Source organism: Fukomys damarensis, unplaced genomic scaffold, assembly GCF_012274545.1.
Source record: "Fukomys damarensis isolate Sample0158 unplaced genomic scaffold, DMR_v1.0_HiC HiC_scaffold_27, whole genome shotgun sequence".
NCBI classification, from domain to species: domain Eukaryota; kingdom Metazoa; phylum Chordata; class Mammalia; order Rodentia; family Bathyergidae; genus Fukomys; species Fukomys damarensis.
In genome coordinates this window covers 40,821,447-40,841,846 of record NW_022900939.1, presented here as the reverse complement: position 1 = coordinate 40,841,846, position 20,400 = coordinate 40,821,447, and the positions used below count along the sequence as shown (strand labels likewise).

The 20,400-nt window shown below is 45.0% G+C and overlaps 1 protein-coding gene and 1 pseudogene across 1 annotated transcript in view; one reads left to right on the top strand and one right to left on the bottom strand.

The window, feature by feature from the left end:
- The window catches only part of Sdhaf4 (succinate dehydrogenase complex assembly factor 4), a 13,485-nt gene extending 7,614 nt beyond the window's left edge, over nucleotides 1–5,871 (top strand). Inside the window, exon 3 of the mRNA XM_010617852.3 lies at nucleotides 5,685–5,871. Within this exon, the coding sequence (XP_010616154.1) occupies nucleotides 5,685–5,794 (110 nt within the window). The 3' untranslated portion in view covers nucleotides 5,795–5,871. The remainder of the gene's footprint in view (nucleotides 1–5,684) is intronic.
- Nucleotides 5,872–9,972: 4,101 nt separating this feature from the next.
- Nucleotides 9,973–11,484, bottom strand: LOC104857848 (annotated as a pseudogene).
- Nucleotides 11,485–20,400: the final 8,916 nt, after the last annotated feature.

Sequence of the window (20,400 nt, the reverse complement as noted above, 5' to 3'; positions counted from 1 at the left end):
AAAAAAAAAAAAAAAAAGCCTGGAAACTGAGTACGAAACACTGGAACTGGGGCCGTCTGCCTCCTTCTCTTGTCACTAGTCACTGTTCTTGATCCTTCCCTGTCTCCAGAGGAGTTCACAGTCCACGGGGCAGAGAGTAGCTGCTCCTGCAGTGGCTCAGCCAGCCTTAGATTTCAGTCCTCATTGTGAAGTCCTTGAGAAGGGAGTTCGTCGGCCAGGCTTGGGCCCAGGCCCACGGCTGAGTCACTCGGGGTAGCAATGCCACACGTGAAGGTGACTATTCTCACTGTACAGCTGCAACTAGAGGGAGGGGAGGTGCTGAGGACAGAGAGGTTTGGGGGACGGTGACAGCCTAAGCATTTTTGCTTTTGTTTTTTGTTTGCTTTTAGCCCTGGCCATTGAGCCCCAGCCCTGTGCGCGAGCTAAGCACATGCTTTACCACTGAGCTTTCAATGCAGTGACCAAAAAGAAAAAAGAAAAAATCCAGATCAAAATTCAGAAAAGCGGGCCAGAGATTTAGCTCAGTGGTTCTGCTGCCTGCCTCACCAGCACAAGGACCCGAGTTTGATCCCAGGTACCAAACAAAAAACAAAAGACAAATCAGCAAAGGACTTCAGTGGACATTTCTCTAAATAATATAGACAACCACCAAGGACATGAAAAGATGCCCAGCATTATTAATCATTAAGGAAATGCAAGTCACAATAATGATAGGGTATCGCTTCTCACTTAGGAAAATTTTTTTAAAAATGGAAAGAGGGCCAAGGATTTAGCTAGAGGCACAGCGCCTGCCTGGCAAATGTGAGGTTCTGAGTTCGATCCCGGTACCCAAAAAAAAGAAGAAACGAAAGTAATGGGTGAGGGCAGGGATGTTGCGTTAGTCAGCTGACACGTAGAGCATAGGCAAGGACGCGTGCAGCCAAGCATAGGCGGTGTGTACGTTACTCGCAGTAGCAAAGAGGTGGAAACAACTCAAGCGTCTCTCAGCACATGAGTGCATGAAGGGAACACGACGTGCACGGACAAGTGGAAGACTTCCAGTCAGAAAAAGTAGTGATGTTTGGACATGCTACACATGGACCTTGAAGGATACTGTGTTTAGTGAAATAAGCCAGACAAGGAGGACAGATTTTAAATGATTCCACTTACGAGTCACCAAGAATAGGCAAATTCATAGAGAAAAAAGTAGAAAATAAGTTATCAGGGACTAGGGAGAGGGGGAAGGAAGAAGTTACATTGAGGCTGATGAAAAAAACTTGGTACAGATAGTGCTGATGGTTATACAACATTGTGATTGTATTTAATATCATTTTACAAATAGTTCATATTTTACCACAATAAAAAGAAGCTACAGATTTCAAAAGCTGTTCATATGTGTGACTTGAGATGTCTTAGTTACTTTCCTCTCATTGTTAAGACAAAATAGCTGACACCTGAAGTTAAAGGGGAAGGTTTATTGAGAGCTCAGTTTGTAGAGGTTTCAGTCCATAATCAGCAGGCTCCAAGGCAGGGTGGTATGGCAGAGGGGCCTCGCAGAGGAGAAACAGTTCATGGTATTCACCAGGGGGCAAAAGCCAGCAAGGGACCTTAATATTATCTTTCTGCCCCTTTTATCCAGGCTACTCAGGGCTGGCAGAACTCACACCCTTAACCCTAGTGCCCTTGAGCCTAGCATTGCGCCATGAAATCAATTCCAGTGTAACCCACTCTAGATCCAGCCACCTCTGAGAAAGCCCCTCCTGTGACCGCATGAGGCTTTGGGGACATCTAGACACAGCCATGACCTGAGGGTAAGGACTTGTCTTAAACTTGCAGTGACTGGCATTCATGAAGAAACCTGTCTGACAGACATAACTCACCTAGCAGATGCTTTCCAGCTGGGAAGCTGCTGTGGGCGTTTGCAGGTCTCTGTCCTGACCACCTCAGCTTTCCCAGGGGCTCTCATAGCTTCCTAAGGTCGTCTAAGTGTTGTGTGCGTCTTGCCCGTTTGAGCATCTTCTCCTCTGCTCGGAGCTCTCCTGAACCTCACTCTCCTCTCTCCAGTAGCCTCCTGAACATCTTTCTTTGCATATTCCAAGCATTTCAAAGTTAATACTTGTAGGGGCTGGGGATGTAGCTCGGCCATGCTGTACCTGCCTGGCAAGCACAAGGTACTGAGTTCGATTCCTGGTCCAGAAAAAGAACATAATATTTCTAAACTCACTCAACATGCATTATCCCTCTTATTTTCATCCCTTCCACCAGCACAACCATTTTCCTCCTTTTCCTTCTGGAGCCACTGTCTACCCTGTCTGGGGTAACCCTTCAAGCCTGCCTGCCCGTCTCCTCTGTCCAGTTACTGACCGAGTCCTTTCAGTTACTCCTTAACTCCTTCCAGATCTGTCCCTCCTGACTCTTCCTACCAGTCACGCCCACATTCAAGCTGTCTGTAGCTCTTGGTCTCTGACAGTTTGTTTCCTTCCTTCTGTTCTTGTTTCCCTGCCTTTAGTATGTACTTCATTCTTAATAATGTATAGGTTATCTTCAAGAGTAGATTTCATTCGTAAGACGATAAAGGAAGATATTTGTAGTGAGACACCCTTTTTGATACAATGAGACACATGGCCAACTGTGAACGGCACATCATGTTATAATTAGCGTGACAGACAGACGTGATCAGACAGAGTTGGACAAGAGAGATGACATCTGAGCTGTAGATTAAAAGAAAACTAAAACCTTTAGAAAGATGAAATGTGACAGTAAGATACTTTCCAAAAGAAAGGTATGAAAAGGGAGAAAGTCTTCTTTGGCTTCGGTGTAAAGTTAAAAGAATGTAAGGCTAGAAAGAGGGCCTGAACTGGCGGGTTTGAGCAGAGGGCTTTCTGTTCTGCCGTGGCGGTGAGGGAAGTGCCAGACCTATCTGGATGGAGGTTGTTTTAGTCAAAGTAGAGTGTAACTCCAGATAATAAAATCTACCTATTTAAAGTATATGCTTCAGAGAATTTTAATAGTGTTTAGTCAGGTAAACAAGAGCAAGTATGAATTTTTTTTTAGAAGAATACTCATCGGTACGCTTTAGATATACATAATGATAACATTCATCCTACGGAATTTGTACCACTACATGATACATCTTGCTGCTTCTTTTTTTCTCCCTTTCCTCCCCCTCCCTGTGTACAAAAGCTTTGTTTCTATTTTTTTCTTGAGCTTTTTCTCTTTTTTTTCTGTCCTTTCCCCATCCCCTTCTCATTTGAACGTTTTCTTCCCATTTCCCAATATCTATTGTACATTTTAGTCCTAATTTCCACTTATTTCACTTTCTCACACCAGACAAACAATACAGTATTTAAACATATGTGTTCCATTTATTTCACTCGAGTACAGTCTCAGGGTGCATATACTTAGCTATAAAAGTCTCAAGCTCATCCTTCTTTATGACAGAGTAGTACTCCATTGTATAAAAATTACACCTAAGTATGAAATTATTGTTCCCTAAAAAATTTCAGTTGGTCCCACCACCTCCTTCCTTCTACAACCACTGACCTTTCTCCATCATTGTAGATTTGCTTTTTCTAGGATTTTATATACATGAAATAACACACTGTGTAGTCCTTTGTGTCTGGCTTTCTTCACAGTGTGATGTGGAAATGCAGTTGGTTTTGAAAGATAATTCAGCCTTCTGAGCGGGTTTACCTGGGGACATGACAGTTGGAAAACAGGCGAGTTAGAAATGTCACTGCACTAGTTAGGAATGGAACACTGAGAATAAGTACCAGGGTGTTAGTGGTGAGAATAAGTTTTCAGAAAACCTTTGCAGATTATAAAAAGGCAGAAGTTAAACATGAAAAGGGGCTATCAAAAGTTAGGATTTGTGGTCAGAGAGGAGAGCTCAGGGTGTAGGATTTGGAGAAGGAATGTACTGAAGAGACAGCAGGGTCCGTGAGGGCACTTCTGGTATAGATGAGGGTCATTAGGAGAGGTTAGGACTGCATGATTCGCTGCTGTGGATGTCAGTGCTGTTAAAGACCTTGGATGAAACTCTGAACCAGATATTCATGCTGCCTTAGAAGGTAGAATGGTTTTGAGATTATTATAGACTGGAGAAAGCACTGAACAAGTGAATTGTATGGTACCAGAAGAAATGCCTGGAGAGGTTGGATGATAGAATCAGGCAGGAAGTAGGAGTGTGGCTGTGAGAACCAGAGACATCTCTACCTGGTATTTAAGAGATGGGGTTTTGCTTTGTTGCCCAGGCATCCGCCCGACTCAGCCTCCCCAGAGGAGCTGGGCTAGAGGCATATGGCACTGCACCCACCTTAACGTGTTCTTTCTATCCTGGTGTTGTAGGCCAAATAGTGCGCCACGCCCACAGATTCTTGCAGTTCATTGAAGCCCAGCTCCCCGTGTGATGGTGTTTGGAGTTGGGGCCTTTGAGAGGTGGCTAGGTCGAGATGAGTCACGAACGGCCCTACTCTCCTGTTGGGAACAGAGACTTAAAAGAAGCTTGCTGTCTCCCTCTGCCACGTGAGGCACAGCGCAAGGAGGCGGCCCTCCCCAGCACCGGCCATGCCAGGGCTGTGTCGGGACTTCCGCTGGCCGAGCCCCCGTCTGTGGGACCCCGTCTGTGGGACCCTGGCAGTCTCTTCTCGGCGAGCCCAGAGACGGGAGGAGGGAGCGCCTTCCTCAGTGAGGCCTTCAGGGGAAGCCTCAGAGCAGTGAGGAGCCAGGCTGCAGTCAAAGCCCAGGGAAAAGAACTTCCTCACAGTACAGCAGGAGTAAAAGAAGGGAGAAATAATTGGAACTCTTCGAGGTGAATTGTGTGCCCTCTCTCTTTGTCCAGGAAGGGCTATGTTAATGTGGTTCCATGATTTTTAGTTTTCTAAAGAGAACGCATTTAAGAATTGAGGTTCTTTTCCTGTAGCTGGTTCTTCCCTGGTCCTGCTGTCCTCGGAGTGCAGCGGTGTGTGGCTCAGCTGAGGCCGGGCGTAAGGATTCGAACTCGGCCTGCCGCTTAGTACCCATGACACTGAGCAACCATCCTAACCTGTTTTGTCTAAGTTTCTCATCTACTGCATGGGATGACATTTCTACCTCTCTTGGGGATTCTGTAAAGACTGAATGACTTAACATGTATTAAGTGCTCGGAATTGAAAGCCTTGTGAGACCCCCCCACAAACTGCTTGAGAGGCTGAGGCAGAATGATTGCTTGGGACCTGAATTTTGGAGCCAATCTGGGTAACACAGCAAAGCCCCATCTCAAAAAAGAATAATAATAAAATGAAACAAATAAATAAATAAAATGAAAGTGCTCAGAATTGGGCCTTCCTCATGTTGGGAATTGCAGTGTGAGCACAGTATTAAGGATGTTAGTTGCAGTTGTATCGTAGAGGACAGGCCCACCTGAGCAGTTGCTGAAGCCAAGACCCCACGATAATGAACAGTACTCATAGCTAAAAGTGTCCGCAGTCTCTGGGCGTGGTGCTATGCCAGATGCTTTACATCCATTACCTTCTTTAGTTCTCAGCACCACTGGACAAGTATGATCGCTCTCCCTGTTTTACTAGTAAGAAAATGGAGCATGAAAGCCTGCACATTAACCTGATCCGTTACATGTAGCCTATTATGCAACTCTGTCTTGAAAATTGACCATATTGTTTTTCCCATCTCTATTGACTGGTTTGTTTGTATCTTCTGTCTTTTCTTAGAATTTCCAGAAGATGTTAATCCAGTTACCAAAGAAAAAGGTGGACCCAGGGGCCCAGAACCTACACGATATGGAGATTGGGAACGGAAAGGGCGATGTATTGATTTTTAAGACATATTCTTTAACTTCATTGTCAGTCTCTGCACAATATACTCTGAATTTCTTATTTCAGATTATATTCTTTTCTGTCCTTGACGTTATTGTGTGTGTGTGTGTGTGTGTGTGTGTGTGTGTGTGTGTGTGTGTAACACCAGATTGAACCCAGGACCTGTTATGCTAGGCAAGTTCACTGAGCTACATCCTCAGCCCTAAATCATCTAATTTCTGTAATGTGTTTAGGGCCAGGGATTTAGCTCAGTGGTTCGGGTGCCTGCTTTGCAAGTCCAGGGACCCGAGTTCGATCCCCGGTACCAGAAAACAAACAAACAGAAACACTTCCTGTAATGTGTTTAAAAATATACATGACTTTGGAGGAAAATATACTTCTATAAATTAGGAAAAGGAAAATGTTTACATTAGGACATATTAACATTAACAGATATACTGGCGAATGTTAAGGATTATTAGAGCTGTAAACCTCTAATTCATAGTTTTTTAATTTAATGAGTTGCTTGTAAAATGTATGTGTAAATAAAATATTTGAAGTGATTATGTTGCTATCAGCTAGGTTAGTACTGGCTCTTAGAATGTGAGTTAAATAGCTTGAGAAGGCGCAGCAGTGGCAGAACGATTGTTAACCTTGAGCACGTTTCTCATCTCGGAGTGCTCGACCCTCTTGGTGTCTCCACGACCTTGGGAAAGTCGTTACATTTGCTGGGCGTGGCCTCCTTGTGTGTTAGTTGGAGGTGATGCTCGTTCCACCTCGGGAAGTCGGGAACAGTGAGTGAGCTGGTCCTCCTGTGTCACTCAGGGAGGGACAGAGACCGAGAGTGTTCATTATGAGGGACGGGCGCCTGCCATTCTGGAGGCCAAGGAATTCTGCGAGGCCGAGAAGGTCAGAGGCCCGAGGACAGAGCGACTAGTGACGTGAATCCGGTTCCAGGCAGCAGACTGAGGTGAGATGTCCAACTCACACCATGACGCAGGAAAAGGAAAGGGGTGGATTCACTTTCCTCTGACTTCTGTCCTACCAGACCCCAAACACTGGAATGATACCCATTCTGCCACACTGCAGACGGAGGGCGGCCTCCCTTCCCAGGTCTGCCAGCTCAGACGTTAATCTCAAACCAGGTGTCATGGCAAAAAGCTGTAGTCCTGGCCTCTCGGGAGGCTGTGAGGCTACTCCAGAGCCCTTGTGTTGGAGACACCCACTCAGAAACAAAAATCAAGGCAGAAAATGTGCGTCTCTTTCAGAAACCCAGTCATACACACATCCCGAGGTGGTGTTTAGCATGGGCACCCTGTAATCACCTCAGATGGTCACAGGTTCACTACTGCAGCACATGGGCCATCTGAGGCTGCATCATGAATGTATTTTCCAAATCCTCAGGCTTCCTGGGGAGAGATCACAAAACCAAAATATGAATATTTGAGTTAAAACTATTCATATGAGTTTTTAAAAAATCTTTTAAACTAAATACAATATTTTAATTAAAAACACTGATCATATGGGTGAATTGAACTGGAAAAATATGCTTTTTGGTTTTTTTTGTTTTTGTTTTTTTGAGACAGGGTCTCACTATGTAGTTGAGACTGACCTGGAACTCACTATGTAGCTCAGGCTGGTCTCGAACTCAAAGTGATCCTCCTGCCTCAGCCTCCCGAGTGCTGGGATTACAGGCATGTGCCAGCATGCCCGGCCTGTTTTTTAAATAGTTCAGATATGGAAGGAAAATGTGAAAAATGCAAGGGGTGGAATGGGCCAGGTTAGTCTGCTTTGGTCTCAAAAGCATTTGCCCTGTGTCCTTTGATAACTGGGTCAGGGACGTCCAGTCTAGCTTATAGATGTGAAATGAAGGAAAGACAGGAAATGCCAGTGACGGTGACCCTTCTAGGGACCGGGAGCCCAAACTGCAACCCAAAACACTTGTGGCCAAGTGCCAGCACTGCAGTTAAACCCGACGTCCTGTACTGGGACGCTGGGGTGCCAGCGGAGGGCCCTGTGTGCCTGCTTGGCTGCCTGCCCTAGGTTCGTCCCCACTGCCCCAGGGCATCCTCGGCTGCAGTCAGTTGCACAGGTTTTCCTTCGGCCCCTACGCTTTGCCTGAATCACTTAGAAGGGGCTTGCGGAGCCTAGGAAAGGCAGTGCAGTGGCCGATAACCGTGTTCTGTGAGTTGGAAGTCAGTTTTATTTCAGAGGATTGTAGGAGACTTGTTTAGGAGAACACATTGTATGCTCTCCAGAAACAACTCAAGTAGTGTGTGGGTTAGAACTGGTTGTCTACATCTGATTCTACCTGCAGTTAGTGTGTTTGCTGCTAAGTAATAACCACATATCTTTAAAGTATCCTTGATTTAGTCAATTTCCAACTGACCCAGATTAGTGAATATTTACTATTAATATTCCAAAAGTAGTATGTTAATTTTATAATGTACAAACATAGTAAAAGACTATAAAAAAATTAACAAAATTTTTCTTGAGTACATTAATCATCATGATATGTGATAGGGAAAAAACAATTTATGTACTTTGAAAATGAATATAAAATACATAATACTGGGCTAGGGATTTAGCTCAGTGGTTCTACCACCTGCCTTGCAAACACAAGGTCCCAAGTTTGACCCCTGCTACCAAAAAATAAATAAAATACATAATACCCAGTCTTGCATTAAGATAATAGAATCCTTAACTTGCTAATATTAATGTGTTTCATGACATTTATCAAATAATACAGGTAAAATCGAGGGCATGAAATAGTGGCGGTCTTGCTGCCCGTCAGACTTGAGTGGAAAGTCGGCAGATTACGGATCTGGTGCTTAGAGAAGGTGACATGGCAGGTGTGGACGCAGCCCTCAGACGTTCGGGGGGAGCGGGGCTGGTTCCTTACCCCGGGCCACCAGCCGCTGTGTGCTGCCGTCCCTGCCAGCCCCGCCCGTGAGGGCAGCGCTGGCTCTGACTGGGAGGCTGTGACGGGAGGGTCTCCATCCCGTGCCTACTGCTGTCTCCTGCAGCACACTCTTTCCGACTTAGTTCCATCTTGCCATCTTTTTGTTGTAGAATCCATATTAACATGGGTGATAACTAAACAACCTATAGACAAGTTTTCAGACAATGTTACAGAAAGCCTGTAGCTTCTTCTACTAGAATCATTAATCACCATTTAATTTTACATTGCTTGAGGGATTTCTTGGAAATTATAGGTTGAGATGATATTTGCAAGACTTACACCATGGAGTGTTTTTCATATTTGGTGTTGTTTTGCTGGCTTCACCTTTGGTGTATTATCCTCCAGTATTAGCTAGTCTGGTTTCTTAGCAAAAAATGACATTGTACTCTTTTAATCCTTCATTTCTAAAGTGAAACAAGTGATGTGTTTAACATGAGCCATAAGAGATCCTAAACATTTTCCCCTGTATTTGTCAGGAAAAAGTTATAATGCAGATTCACTCATTAAGAAATTCTGGTGCAAATTACAATATTACAAATAATCCTTTTTGTTTGTTTCACATGGAGACCTCAGCACCTCACCTAATGTGAGTGCTCCAGTAAGTAGTACACAAATTGGAAGCATCTTGGAATTTTTAAGTGTATTTCAATACATAAATTTGTATGCATGCTTTAAACAAACAGTTTTTAAAAATGAGAGAATCAGGGCCGGGGATTTAGCTCAGTGGTGCCACTGCCTGCCTCGCACGTTCGAACTCTGGTACCAAAAAAAATGAGAGAATCTAAACAAAAAGTATGACCAGCACCAGCATTTCAATTTTCTGATTTTAAATATTAGTCTGACAGAATGGTACAGTCTGAATCATCATTTGTCAAATATTATACCCCACTGCCCACAATATTGAGGCTGGTCATACGGCTATGTGTAAGCGGCTAAGCACAATCGTCTGCGGGCAGCCTCTTGTATAAACTGCTGTTGGGCAACACACAGACTGCCACAAAGATCTGTGCTTACAGGTAGACATTCAACTATGCCAATAAACAGCATGTCCTGAAACTATGGGCACATTGTACAACATGAAGACAACTATGAGCGAGTAACAAGAATCTACTTTAAAAGCAGAAAAAATAAAAACTAAAAAGTTACCGGTGTAGTGCGTGATTGATCCAACCTAGTTCCCAGGATCTATAGCGCGGCCACTCGACCGCAGACTCCTTCAGACACAGCCGCCGTCCTCCTCCGTCACGTAAATGATTGCACCGCCAGAAATGACAGCTCGTCGTCCTGTCTTTTGTAGAATCAGATATTGCAATGGCCTTTTCATTGTAATTATTGGGGGCCCAGGCAGGATCCCCATCTGCGCAGGGATCATTATACTGAGCTACTGCCGAGTCCTCAAAACTGGGAACGTCATCCGCTGGAGGAGGTAGTGGTGGAGCTGGGCTGTGGGCAGCTGGCCCAGCAGAGGGGGTGCAAGGTGGGTACAGCGGTGGGAGCCCAGTGCTGCCCTCTCCGCTTCCACGCCCTCCACGACCACTGTGTCCTCGGCCGCTGAGTTAAAGCCATCCTGCCTGGGCTGTGCTGACTTCCGGCTTTGCAGGACTGGTCATGCGGCATTGGAAACTGTTGGGGGTTTAAGAAGCTCCAGGGTTTTCTGAGGAGTATTCTGCCCAATGTTCCCCGGCCTGATGGGAGCTCGGTGGTTTCTGGGTAGGAACATATGTTCTCGACGGTGTGCCAATTCTTGCAGGCTGGTTATTTCCATGCTTGACGCCATGGCCCACGCCATCCAGAACTGTGTCGTCGGTAGGTTTTCGAATATACCTTACAGGGCGCTCCAAATTTGCAGGTGCTATTATTTTGTGAGTTCTTGGTGTATTCTTATGTCTTGTTAAAATACCAATTGCTCTTTGAGCCACTTTCTCTTTATGAGCATCCACAGTCTGGCACAGACGCTGGCCCTCTGGCCACTGCAGTTGCCGGGAACCGTGATAGTCTGTCTCTGCCTCTCACACCTGCCTGTGAGATTTGACTGGTGGAAGACTCCAGTCTCCGAAGCTGAAAAGCTTGGGTGTCCGGCCGCTGGGGTCCGCTGTTGGCCAGTGCATGTACTGGGTAAGCACCACTAGCTAGAGACTGGGTTGTATTCGCTCGGGTCTCTTCTAAAGCGCTTCTCTTGCCGGTCACCTGAACGTAGTTGTTCTCGCAGTAAGCTGACCCCGGCTCAGGTCTGGCAGCTCTGTCAGTGCCCTCTCGCCCGGCAGGATCCTCCTCTTCTAGCCGCAATCGCTTCCCCTCGCGTTAAAGAGAGCATCTCTTCTATTAATTTATTTTTCTTTCAGTTTGCTAAATTTATTGGCCATTGGTTTTTTTTTTTTTTTCATTCCTGCCTACTGCACCTTTTTTTGTTTGCCGTTGGTCTTTTTATTACTAGTATGAGACTTTTTCTCTTCAGCTAATACTGTACTTGTTTTCGAGTTCTTTACTTATTTTTAGGCGTGCCGCTTATCTCTTGTTTGTCACTTGGTCTTCAGGACCTTAGCTTCCTAACATCCCCTCTCCAGCTCCTCTGCGGTTCCTGCCCATGTGACGCCTGTTCGGTGCCCTCAGCTGGAGCTCGGTGCCCGCGCCAGCCCAAGCCCACGGGTCTCACACCGGCTCTGTGCACGGCCTCCGTCCCCTTCTCCTTACCAGATGCCCGGAAGCTCCCTTTGAACCGTGCTTCACCTCCCTAACTCTTTGCATCATTTCCATATTCAGGCTTAATGCGTTTTAGAATTAATTTTCAAGTCTGTCTCCTGCACTTAGGCCATGGGCTCCCTCGCCTGTCTTGGTATTTGCGATTCATTTCATTCCGCTGAGTAGTCAACTCCGCAGCATTTGTCGCAGCATTTGTCGCAGTTGGGCTCCTGCTGTGGCCCCGAGGCTCCCATGCCCCGCATAGACCCCTTCCTCTCAGGGAGCGTGGGGCCTGCACAACCTGAGGCAACAGTCCCTTCCTGGGTCGGCTGCATCGGTGACAACAGCTGTGGGATATTTCTCTGGCGATTGTAAATCCCCACCACTTCCCCAGCTGGGGGAAGGTTCTCCTCGGGCTTAGAACAAGCAAACCGCTGCCCTGGGGCTTAGAACAAGCAAACCGCTGCCCTGTCGCTGTGCCGTGGCCTGGGCTCCGAGGCGGTACAAGCTGAAGGTGATCCCCAGCTGACAGCCGGCGAGAAGACCGGGATCCCACTCCTGCACAGACAAGGCCCGGAATTTTGCCAGCCACCCAAATGAGATTAAAAAGGACTGCAAGCCTCAGGTGAGGTCCCAGCCTGACCAACACCTTCATTTCAGCCCGGTGGGACCCGGATCAGCGATCCCATCTGCTGAACAAAGGAAACTGGAATCATAAATGTCTGCTCTTTTAAGCAGCTGTTTGTCATTTTTTAAACAGCAATATAAAATGGACACAATATTCGTGCTTCTGTAGGGCCCTGACCCGAAACTCTAGAGAAAGACAGGGCTGGTTTTAGGATCTTTCTTGTAACTCGGGTGACTGGATCCCGATGTGGATTAATTGTACACAGCACCCCTCCGGCAGATCTGCTCTGCCAGATTCTGAACATCCTCCCTCACCCTCCCTTCCTCTATCCAGATCTCACTAAGGCCCTGAGTTACCCAGCCTCACCTCAAACTTGTGATCCTCCTGCCTCAGCCTCCCAGAGCGTCATCTGTATTGTGAAGTCCTATTATGTACTCGTAGGCATTTTTCCTGCCGATCAACCAAGGCTGAGTAGTTAATGCCGATAGACTCCCTCCTCCCATGTTCTGCACACAGCATCGCCACTGTTCGGTGCAGTGGCTTTCCCTTCTCTGGAGCCAAGTTCTGCGGTGATCATGTATACACCGTGCTAAGCCGGCTCGACTGAGCTGCTTCAACTCCCCTGCCCCAGGCTCCATCGCCACCAGCAGCTGGATTCGTTTCCTTGTCAGTCTAATAACAGTTACCTGGCCCAGTGTCCTGGAACTGGTACAGTTGGCTCCTCAAGTAATGCAGAATAATTCATCATTCAGAACTAAATCAAAGACCATTTTGATATAATGCTAATTTGTTTAAGAAAATATTAGAAAGTTTTAAGATGTTTAAACTGCTGTAAAAATGTGTTGTCTCCAAATCTTGGCAATTTATTTATTGAATAAAAGTGCACTCCTGTGTGCCTTGGCACATGCCTGTAATCCCAGGCACTCCAGAGGCTGAGGCAGGAGGGCCGCGAGTTCAAGGTCACTTGGTCCCCTAGTGAAAAATCAAAAAGGGCCGCAGGTGTAGCTCAGTGTTCGAATGCGCCAGTGTTTGATCCCAGTACCACAGAATACATTTTTGAGAAGGCAGGTATTTGCCGGGTTTTAGAATAATTAAAATATAAAAGGCAAAAACTAGTTGCCGAGAAGAATCAGACTGCCTTTCTGATGCTTTGCCAAAGCTGAGCCGGCTCTTCCAGCGGACGGCAGGAGATGCAGCCAATCAGGTGGGCAGCGGAGCCGCCACCGACTTCCTGCCAGCTGCCTGCTCAGGCCCAGTGCCCTGCAGCAGGCGGTCCGGGAGCCGTCACTGCGGGCCGGCCGCGGAAAGACGTCAGGCGTGGAATGGCAAAGCTATTTCCGGCACTGCAGCGTCAGACAGCTCCTATTTTTCCCCTTCAAAATGTGAGTACGAGGTACATTTTTAGGGCATGCCCAAATCCATTTCCAGACCTACATGCCACACTTCATTCCAAACCTTTTTACAAGCCTTCTCCCCACCAAACTTTGTAATAAGAGTCACTCCGTTAGTCTTGATGACATTTAAGGCATTAAGAATGGAGAATGTTGTATTTACATTTGATTTATTCAGTATCTCTCAGCATTAGCCAGCCTCCGTGGACGTAGAACGATGTCGCCCTCGGTTGCCGATGGAGATTTATCTGAAGAATTGCAGCAGAAAACACAAACACGGGTGTGTCATCACTCACCCAAGCTGGCTGGTGTCCGCGGTCACTCTTTCCACCTGTATAGGGTCTTATATCCCCCTCCGATGCAATTTAAGGCAAACAATTTCAGACCGGATGCATCCATTCTGATGGAGAGAATTTAAAGCATAGGACAGTTTCTGGCTGAGTGGCCAACTGGAGTGGGAGGTTTGAGCGGGGTCAGCTGAAGGCGGCCCAGCCCAGCCTAGCACAACCCAAGGGTTTTTAGTCCTATAATTTCCTGAGAAAGACGTGATTTGACTGGAAGAAAATAAAGCGAGAAAAGTCTTGTTCTCTTAAGGTTTTGTTTCCTCTTAGGTATGAGAACGATTGTACCTACATTCGTTCATTTTCAGTTTGAAATATAGTTACATAGAATTTAAGCATCATGTTATAAGCAGCTTGGTAACCCATGGACTCTCAGTTCTGCGATTTTATAGCCTGCTCTTAAGGACCAAAGACAGTGATTTTGTTGATTTTAGGAAATGCTTTCCAAAGTTTCATCATCTTTTGTGTTCGGGAAGATTATTATCATCAGTTCAATTCTCTTTGATTACGTAGTGCCTTTGCAGATATTTTCCCTAGGAAAAGTGCAGATGAGAATTATGCTGTTCCTTAAATAAAACTTACACATTCCAGATATTTAGCACGCAGTCTTTCAGATAGTCTCCTATCTTTTTTTTTCTTGACAGGGTCTCACTGTGTAGTCCATGCTGGCCTCGAACTCGCAGCACTCCTGGTTCCCCATGTCTGTTTTTAAATGTAATGGCGGTGGAGTACATATCTCCTTCCTGCAGAAGCTTCCCTCATGCTTGGCACCAGCATGTTGGGAAAGGGGGCTGTGCCAGGCACATCTGTGACCGAGTCTCCACGCAGCAGTGTCGCCCTTACACAGCTACCGCTCCCAGCCCTGTCCCTTGCTGGGTGCTGGTGTGGCACTCTGGCTGTGGCATCCAGCTTGGTGACAGGAGTCCACACTGTCCCGGTCCTCTGCATTCCCTCTTGGCTTGTGCCAGCCTCTCAGTGAAGGTCAGGGATACCTGATGGTTCTTGGGTCAAGGCCAGAGCAGGAAATAACCACCTACTACCGTGGCAGGTTGGAAAATACGGGAGGCTCGGGCTTTGCTGCCAGTTACACAAAAGTCAAAGAAGCGCTCCATTTCTGCTCAAGTTCATTTGAGATAGTCCCACTCTGTTTCTTCATTAGTTTTAAAAATAAACTCTGCCTACAGTTTTTTCAATCCCATAAATAGCAACCTCCCACTCAGAGCCAAAATGGAAACCTCTGTAAACTGTTCTGTAATCAAAGCTTTATGCTGCTGCACAGAGGAAAAAATAACCCAAGAAATAAAGCAATAACAGCAAACTAGAAATCACAAGTATGTATTCTCACATATCCCTAGTTATCAATAAAATACTGTCCTACCCCTTTATTGACCCGAATACTTGTTATTAAAATGCCCCTTTGAAACAAAGAGATGAAGCCGTAAGAAATTACTCTTCACTCTCACCAAAATCGGCTGTCACCGAGGCAGTTTCTCAATCATTTTACAAAGAGAGACTGTGTGCATGTGGCGTGTGGCGTGTGGCGTGTATACATTTCCCTGGCTTTGACTGATGTAATGCCTAAAAATATTGTAGCCAGCAAGGGAAAATAACTGTGAGTCACTGGCTCACCTAAAGCTTTATTACCCATAACCAATTGAAATGTGCTAAAAGATAAAGTTGGGGACATTAAACTTTTAAAGAGATAATTAGAAGGCATTCATGAACCAGGAAGCACCAAAGCGCAAGAGGTTCATGGTTCCCTGAGAGGGGTACACGGATAAAGGTTTTGTGAGATATTCTCGGGAGGAAGACTTCACAGAAGACATTTGACTGAAGTAAGTACTTGGAAAGGTCCTACACAGAGATCACCTAGTGGCTTCTGAGTGTTTATGCTTAGGTTTTGTTTTCTCAGGCTATGATCATTTGCTCAGAGCTGAGTTTAGCCTCCTAGGATCCCAAGGATCAGGAGCTGTCTCTGCCTAACCACCTCTAATTCATCATTTTACCAAATATAAAGAAGAGGAGGAGGTGGGCAAGACCTGAGAGTGGGCAGAGCCAGAGCAGGGCAGGCTCATTTCTTGAGTAAAGAGAGCCTATGTTCAAGGAGAGACACGGGATGAGGGTGAGATGCTTTGTTTTAGAATCAGAGCTATCAGTCCTGACCGTAGGCTTGGGACCTTGAAAGTCATGTTCAGCCAAATAAATGGCGCGGAGACGGGTCAGTCGCCAGGATGAAACCTCAGCTGCTACTTAGGTGCAAGGCAGAGCTGCGGGTCTCAATCCAGGCCCACGCTCTCAGCCCTCCACTCCCACCGCTGCTCCTCCTTTAACTAAAGTTAGAATGTCGCGGTCTCAGCAAAGAGGGTAAAGTTTCTGGTTTGAGTTGGTTTTATCTGAATATATGTGAAGGCACTAATGCAGTGTTTCCTTCTGTGTATCGCCACTCCAAAGTACTACCCCACATAGGAGAGATTGATAGCTGTCCTTGTACTTTAGAAGAGAGTGACCACCGCATTCCCAAGATTCCCAGCAAGCCCATTTACTTTCTCAAGTCCATGAAGGTCACAAAGGGTGTGTTCCGTACCCACCTCCATTAACATTCTGTGATGGCCCCTGGCTTCTGCGTGGACACTGTTTACTTCATATCATAAGTGCTTTGTGGCAGCCACTATCAACTGGACTCTTCCTTCCCTACATCATACATAACTCTCTGAAAGGCATTTAGCCATATATCATAACCTAACCCCCTAGAAATATAAGAATTGATAGTTTAATCACCTACTTGGAAATCATGTACATAACATATAGCCATTATTTCTTGGTTTTGAAAATTTCATTACAAACCAAACCACATTCATGAAGAAGGCAAAATTTAAATCTTAGTTATAGGAGGGATTATATCCATGGAAGGCATAAGGCACAGACCATCTGTTACATGACTTTCAACCCTTCATTCTTACTCTATTTTTGAAATATTGTTTCTTAAAATGTGATATGAGATTAGTCTTAAAGCCTGAAATGTACATAAAGATCAGTTCTGTCCTTGGATTATTTTAGGCTGATCACTTGGAACTTGAAATTCATTTTGCCACGGAAACAGTATTGAGTGTCAGTGGGTACATGAACCAATTCCCACAAGGAAGTAAACATTATGTACTGCAAACATGTAAATCAATCAATACAAAAATGGGAGCAAGCTGAGGTGTAGCTTAGCGGGAGAGTGATTGTGTGACATTATGAGGCCCTGAGTCCTATTTTCAGTGCCATTTTAAAAAATAAATCAGCCTAGCATGATGATGGCCTTTGCCTCTATTCTCAGCTACACAGGAGGCTGAGGCAGAAGGGCTAAAGGTTCGAGACTAGCCTGAGCGATTTAGTAAGACCCTGTCTTCAAATAAAAAGGGGTTGGGGATGAAGCTCAGTAGCAGAACTCCCAGCATATGTGAGGCTTGGTTCAAACCCAGGCACCACAGAAAGAGAGGATCAGCCAGCCAAAAATGGATTGGAAGTTGTACAGGAGCTTTGTGAACAGGTAGAGCCTGAAGACTCTTTATAGCACTGTCATTTTTATGGCAAAATTGGTTTCGATGGGCTGGGGATTTAGCTCAATTGGCACCGAGCCTGCCTTGCAAGCTCAAGGTCCTGAGTTCCATCCCCAGTACTGGAGGAGAAGAAATTGGTTTTGTGTTTCACCTGAGGAATACAAAAATATATCTTTAGTAGTATTAATTTGCTGAGATTTGTGGATTAAAAAAAAAACCCAACCTATCCACTGAAAGCAAAACAACAGGAACAAAAAACACAGCCCTCTAGATAAATGTAAGCCCACAAACAGGGCCGTACTCGTGGCTTCCACAGAACACTGCAGGGTCCGCTGCCCTGGCAGAATGGAGAAAACTTGGGCGCTTGGGCCAGGCAGGGGAAGCCGTTGAGCATCTGCCGAGGCCCAGGGTCTGCCCAAGGTGGGAAATCTTCAAGGGCAAAGAAGTGACAACTAATTCAAGGTAACCTGGTCCGCAAGGAGATAAAACAGGTTGAATAAGAACCAGTAGACACAGTAACAGCAAAACAGACCCACACATGCTTTAGACAGAATAATCGGCTATACACAGATTATAAATCAGCCATACCTACAAGGTTTAAAAAATGTGAACATATCTGCAGAACTTACAGAAATATAAACAGGACCATGGCACATTTGAAAAGCAATGAGAATATAGTACCTAGAAATGAAAAATATAAATGTACCAATATAAATAAGTAAGTAAAGGGCCAGAATGTAGCTTAGTCATAGAGCGCCTGCCTGAAAGTTATGAAGCTCTTTCATTGCCACTGAAAGAAAATAAGCCTGGCATGGTAGCACGCCGTGAAATTATACTCACTTGCTTCCCTTTTCAGTATAACTTTGAGGACAGTTCTTACCTGGAGAAATGGTGGATGAAGATGGTGGCGGAAGGTGACTGCGATGGGGCAGTTGGAACTGGGTGACGGAGGAGGGAGGTGTGCGGAGGCACTGGCACCCTGAGCTCCCAGAGGCAACGACTCCTAGGACACAGGGCACTACCGTTGGTTCCAGACTCTCACAGACACCAGGTTGCTGTGGAAGGAAGGTGTTACAGCTGTGTCTAGATGTCCCCAAAAGCCTCCTGCAGTCTTCGGTGGGCCTTTTCAGAGGTGGCTGGAGCTCGACTGTGGGATGCTGGGATCGATCCATGGTACAATGCTGGGACCCAGGGCTCTGGGATTGAGGGTGTGAGTGCTGCCCGCCCTAAATAGCCCGGGTAAGATTAAAGGGGCAGGAAGATGCTGTCAAAGTCTCTCGTTGCTTTGCTACCTTCTGCCCCTCCGCCATGTCCACTCTGCCTTGGAGCCAGCCAACTGTGGACTGAAACCTCTGTGAACTGTAAGCCAAATAAACTTTTCCTCCTTTAACTTTGGGTGTCAGGTATTTTGTCTTATCCATGAGAAAAGTAAGACAGAAGCAAAAGCAGTGGGGAAGAAATGCACCATCAGCTCTTGTCAAGCCACTCGGAAGTCAGAAGTGAGCACTGTTTGTGCACTATAAATTCCAAATTGATCCAAAGCAGAGGAGAGCAAGCGGCATATTAAGTAATTATATGTATACTTCTGTTTGGAAATCATTTGCTTCAGAGACTCTTGAGAATCAGCTCTAACTAAATAAGAATGTGCACCATACATGACGGGAAAAGTTTTTGCCAGCTATTCCTCACACAGGACTAATATCTACAATACATAAAGAACTAAGAATAAATTAGATTGCCCAAATAAAAGACTCAATTAAAAACTGAGCAACTGAAATGAACAGACACTTCTCAGAAGTAAAAGCAAAATGAGTCTGTAAACATATGAAAAAATGTTCAACATCTCTGGTTGTAAAAGAAATGCAAATTAAAACAACACTAAAATTTCACCCTACATCAGAAAACATGACAATGATCAAGAAAGCAAATAATAACAAATGCTGGCATGGCTGCAGTGAAAGAGAATCCCTTCTACATTGTGGTGCAGATATAAATGAGTACAACCATTATGGAAATGAGTGTAGACATTTCTCAATGAAATAAAAATAGAAATTTTATTTGGCTAATTTTATTCAACTAATTACCTTCTAGACATCTTCCCCAAAGAGTTAAAGACATAATATTACCGCAGTACATGCATACTAAAGTTTACAGCAGTTCAATTTACATTTCCTAAATCCTGGAAGTAGCCTGTATGTCCAACAACAGGTGAATGGATAAAGAAATTATGGTGATACCGGGGATTTGACTCAGTGGTTTCACCACCTGCCTCGCAAACGCAAAGTCCCAAGTTCAATTCTCAGTACGAAAAAAAAAAAAAAATTATGGTGTTTATACATAATAGAAGACCACTCATATATAAAGAAAGGTAAATTTGATATTTTCATAGGAAAGTGGATAGTTTTGGAAAATCTAAAGAAAAGTGAAATAAATCAGGCACACAAGCATAAATACTACACAGTATCTCTTATTTGTCATGCAAAGCACAAATAAAGAGCGCAATGAAGGATTGGTAGGAGGAAACAGGGATATAAATGTTTTTAAATGGGAAGGGGTCCAACAGACCAAGAGTAAGGGGAGGAGGAAGGAAAGCGAAAAGGTTTAAGAGGTGACATGTGCATAGTCCAGACACCCACAATGATTGTAAATATATATCATAAACATAAACTAAAATAATAATAGTAATAATAATGACAATAATAAAAATGGGAAAAAAGTTGCAGAGACAGGGAGGGACGTGAGTGGGAAGTAAAAGGGGAAAGAACAGGATCTAGACATGTTTTGCACGTGTACTTCCTAAGATGAATGTAATGTTCGTGTACTGCAACTTTACTAATAAAATTAAATTTTTGAAAAGGATCAACAATGGGATCATATCAAATTAAAAAGCTTCTGTACAGCAAAGGAAACAGCCACCAGGGTGAACATACCACCTACAAAATGGGAGAAAAAAATTAGCCAGCTGTTTCTCAGACAGAGGTCTAATATTTAGAATACTGTATATAAAGAACTCAAAAAAGTTAGAGCCCCCCACAACATAAGACCCAACTGAAAAATGGACAACAGAAACGAACACACATTTCTCAGAA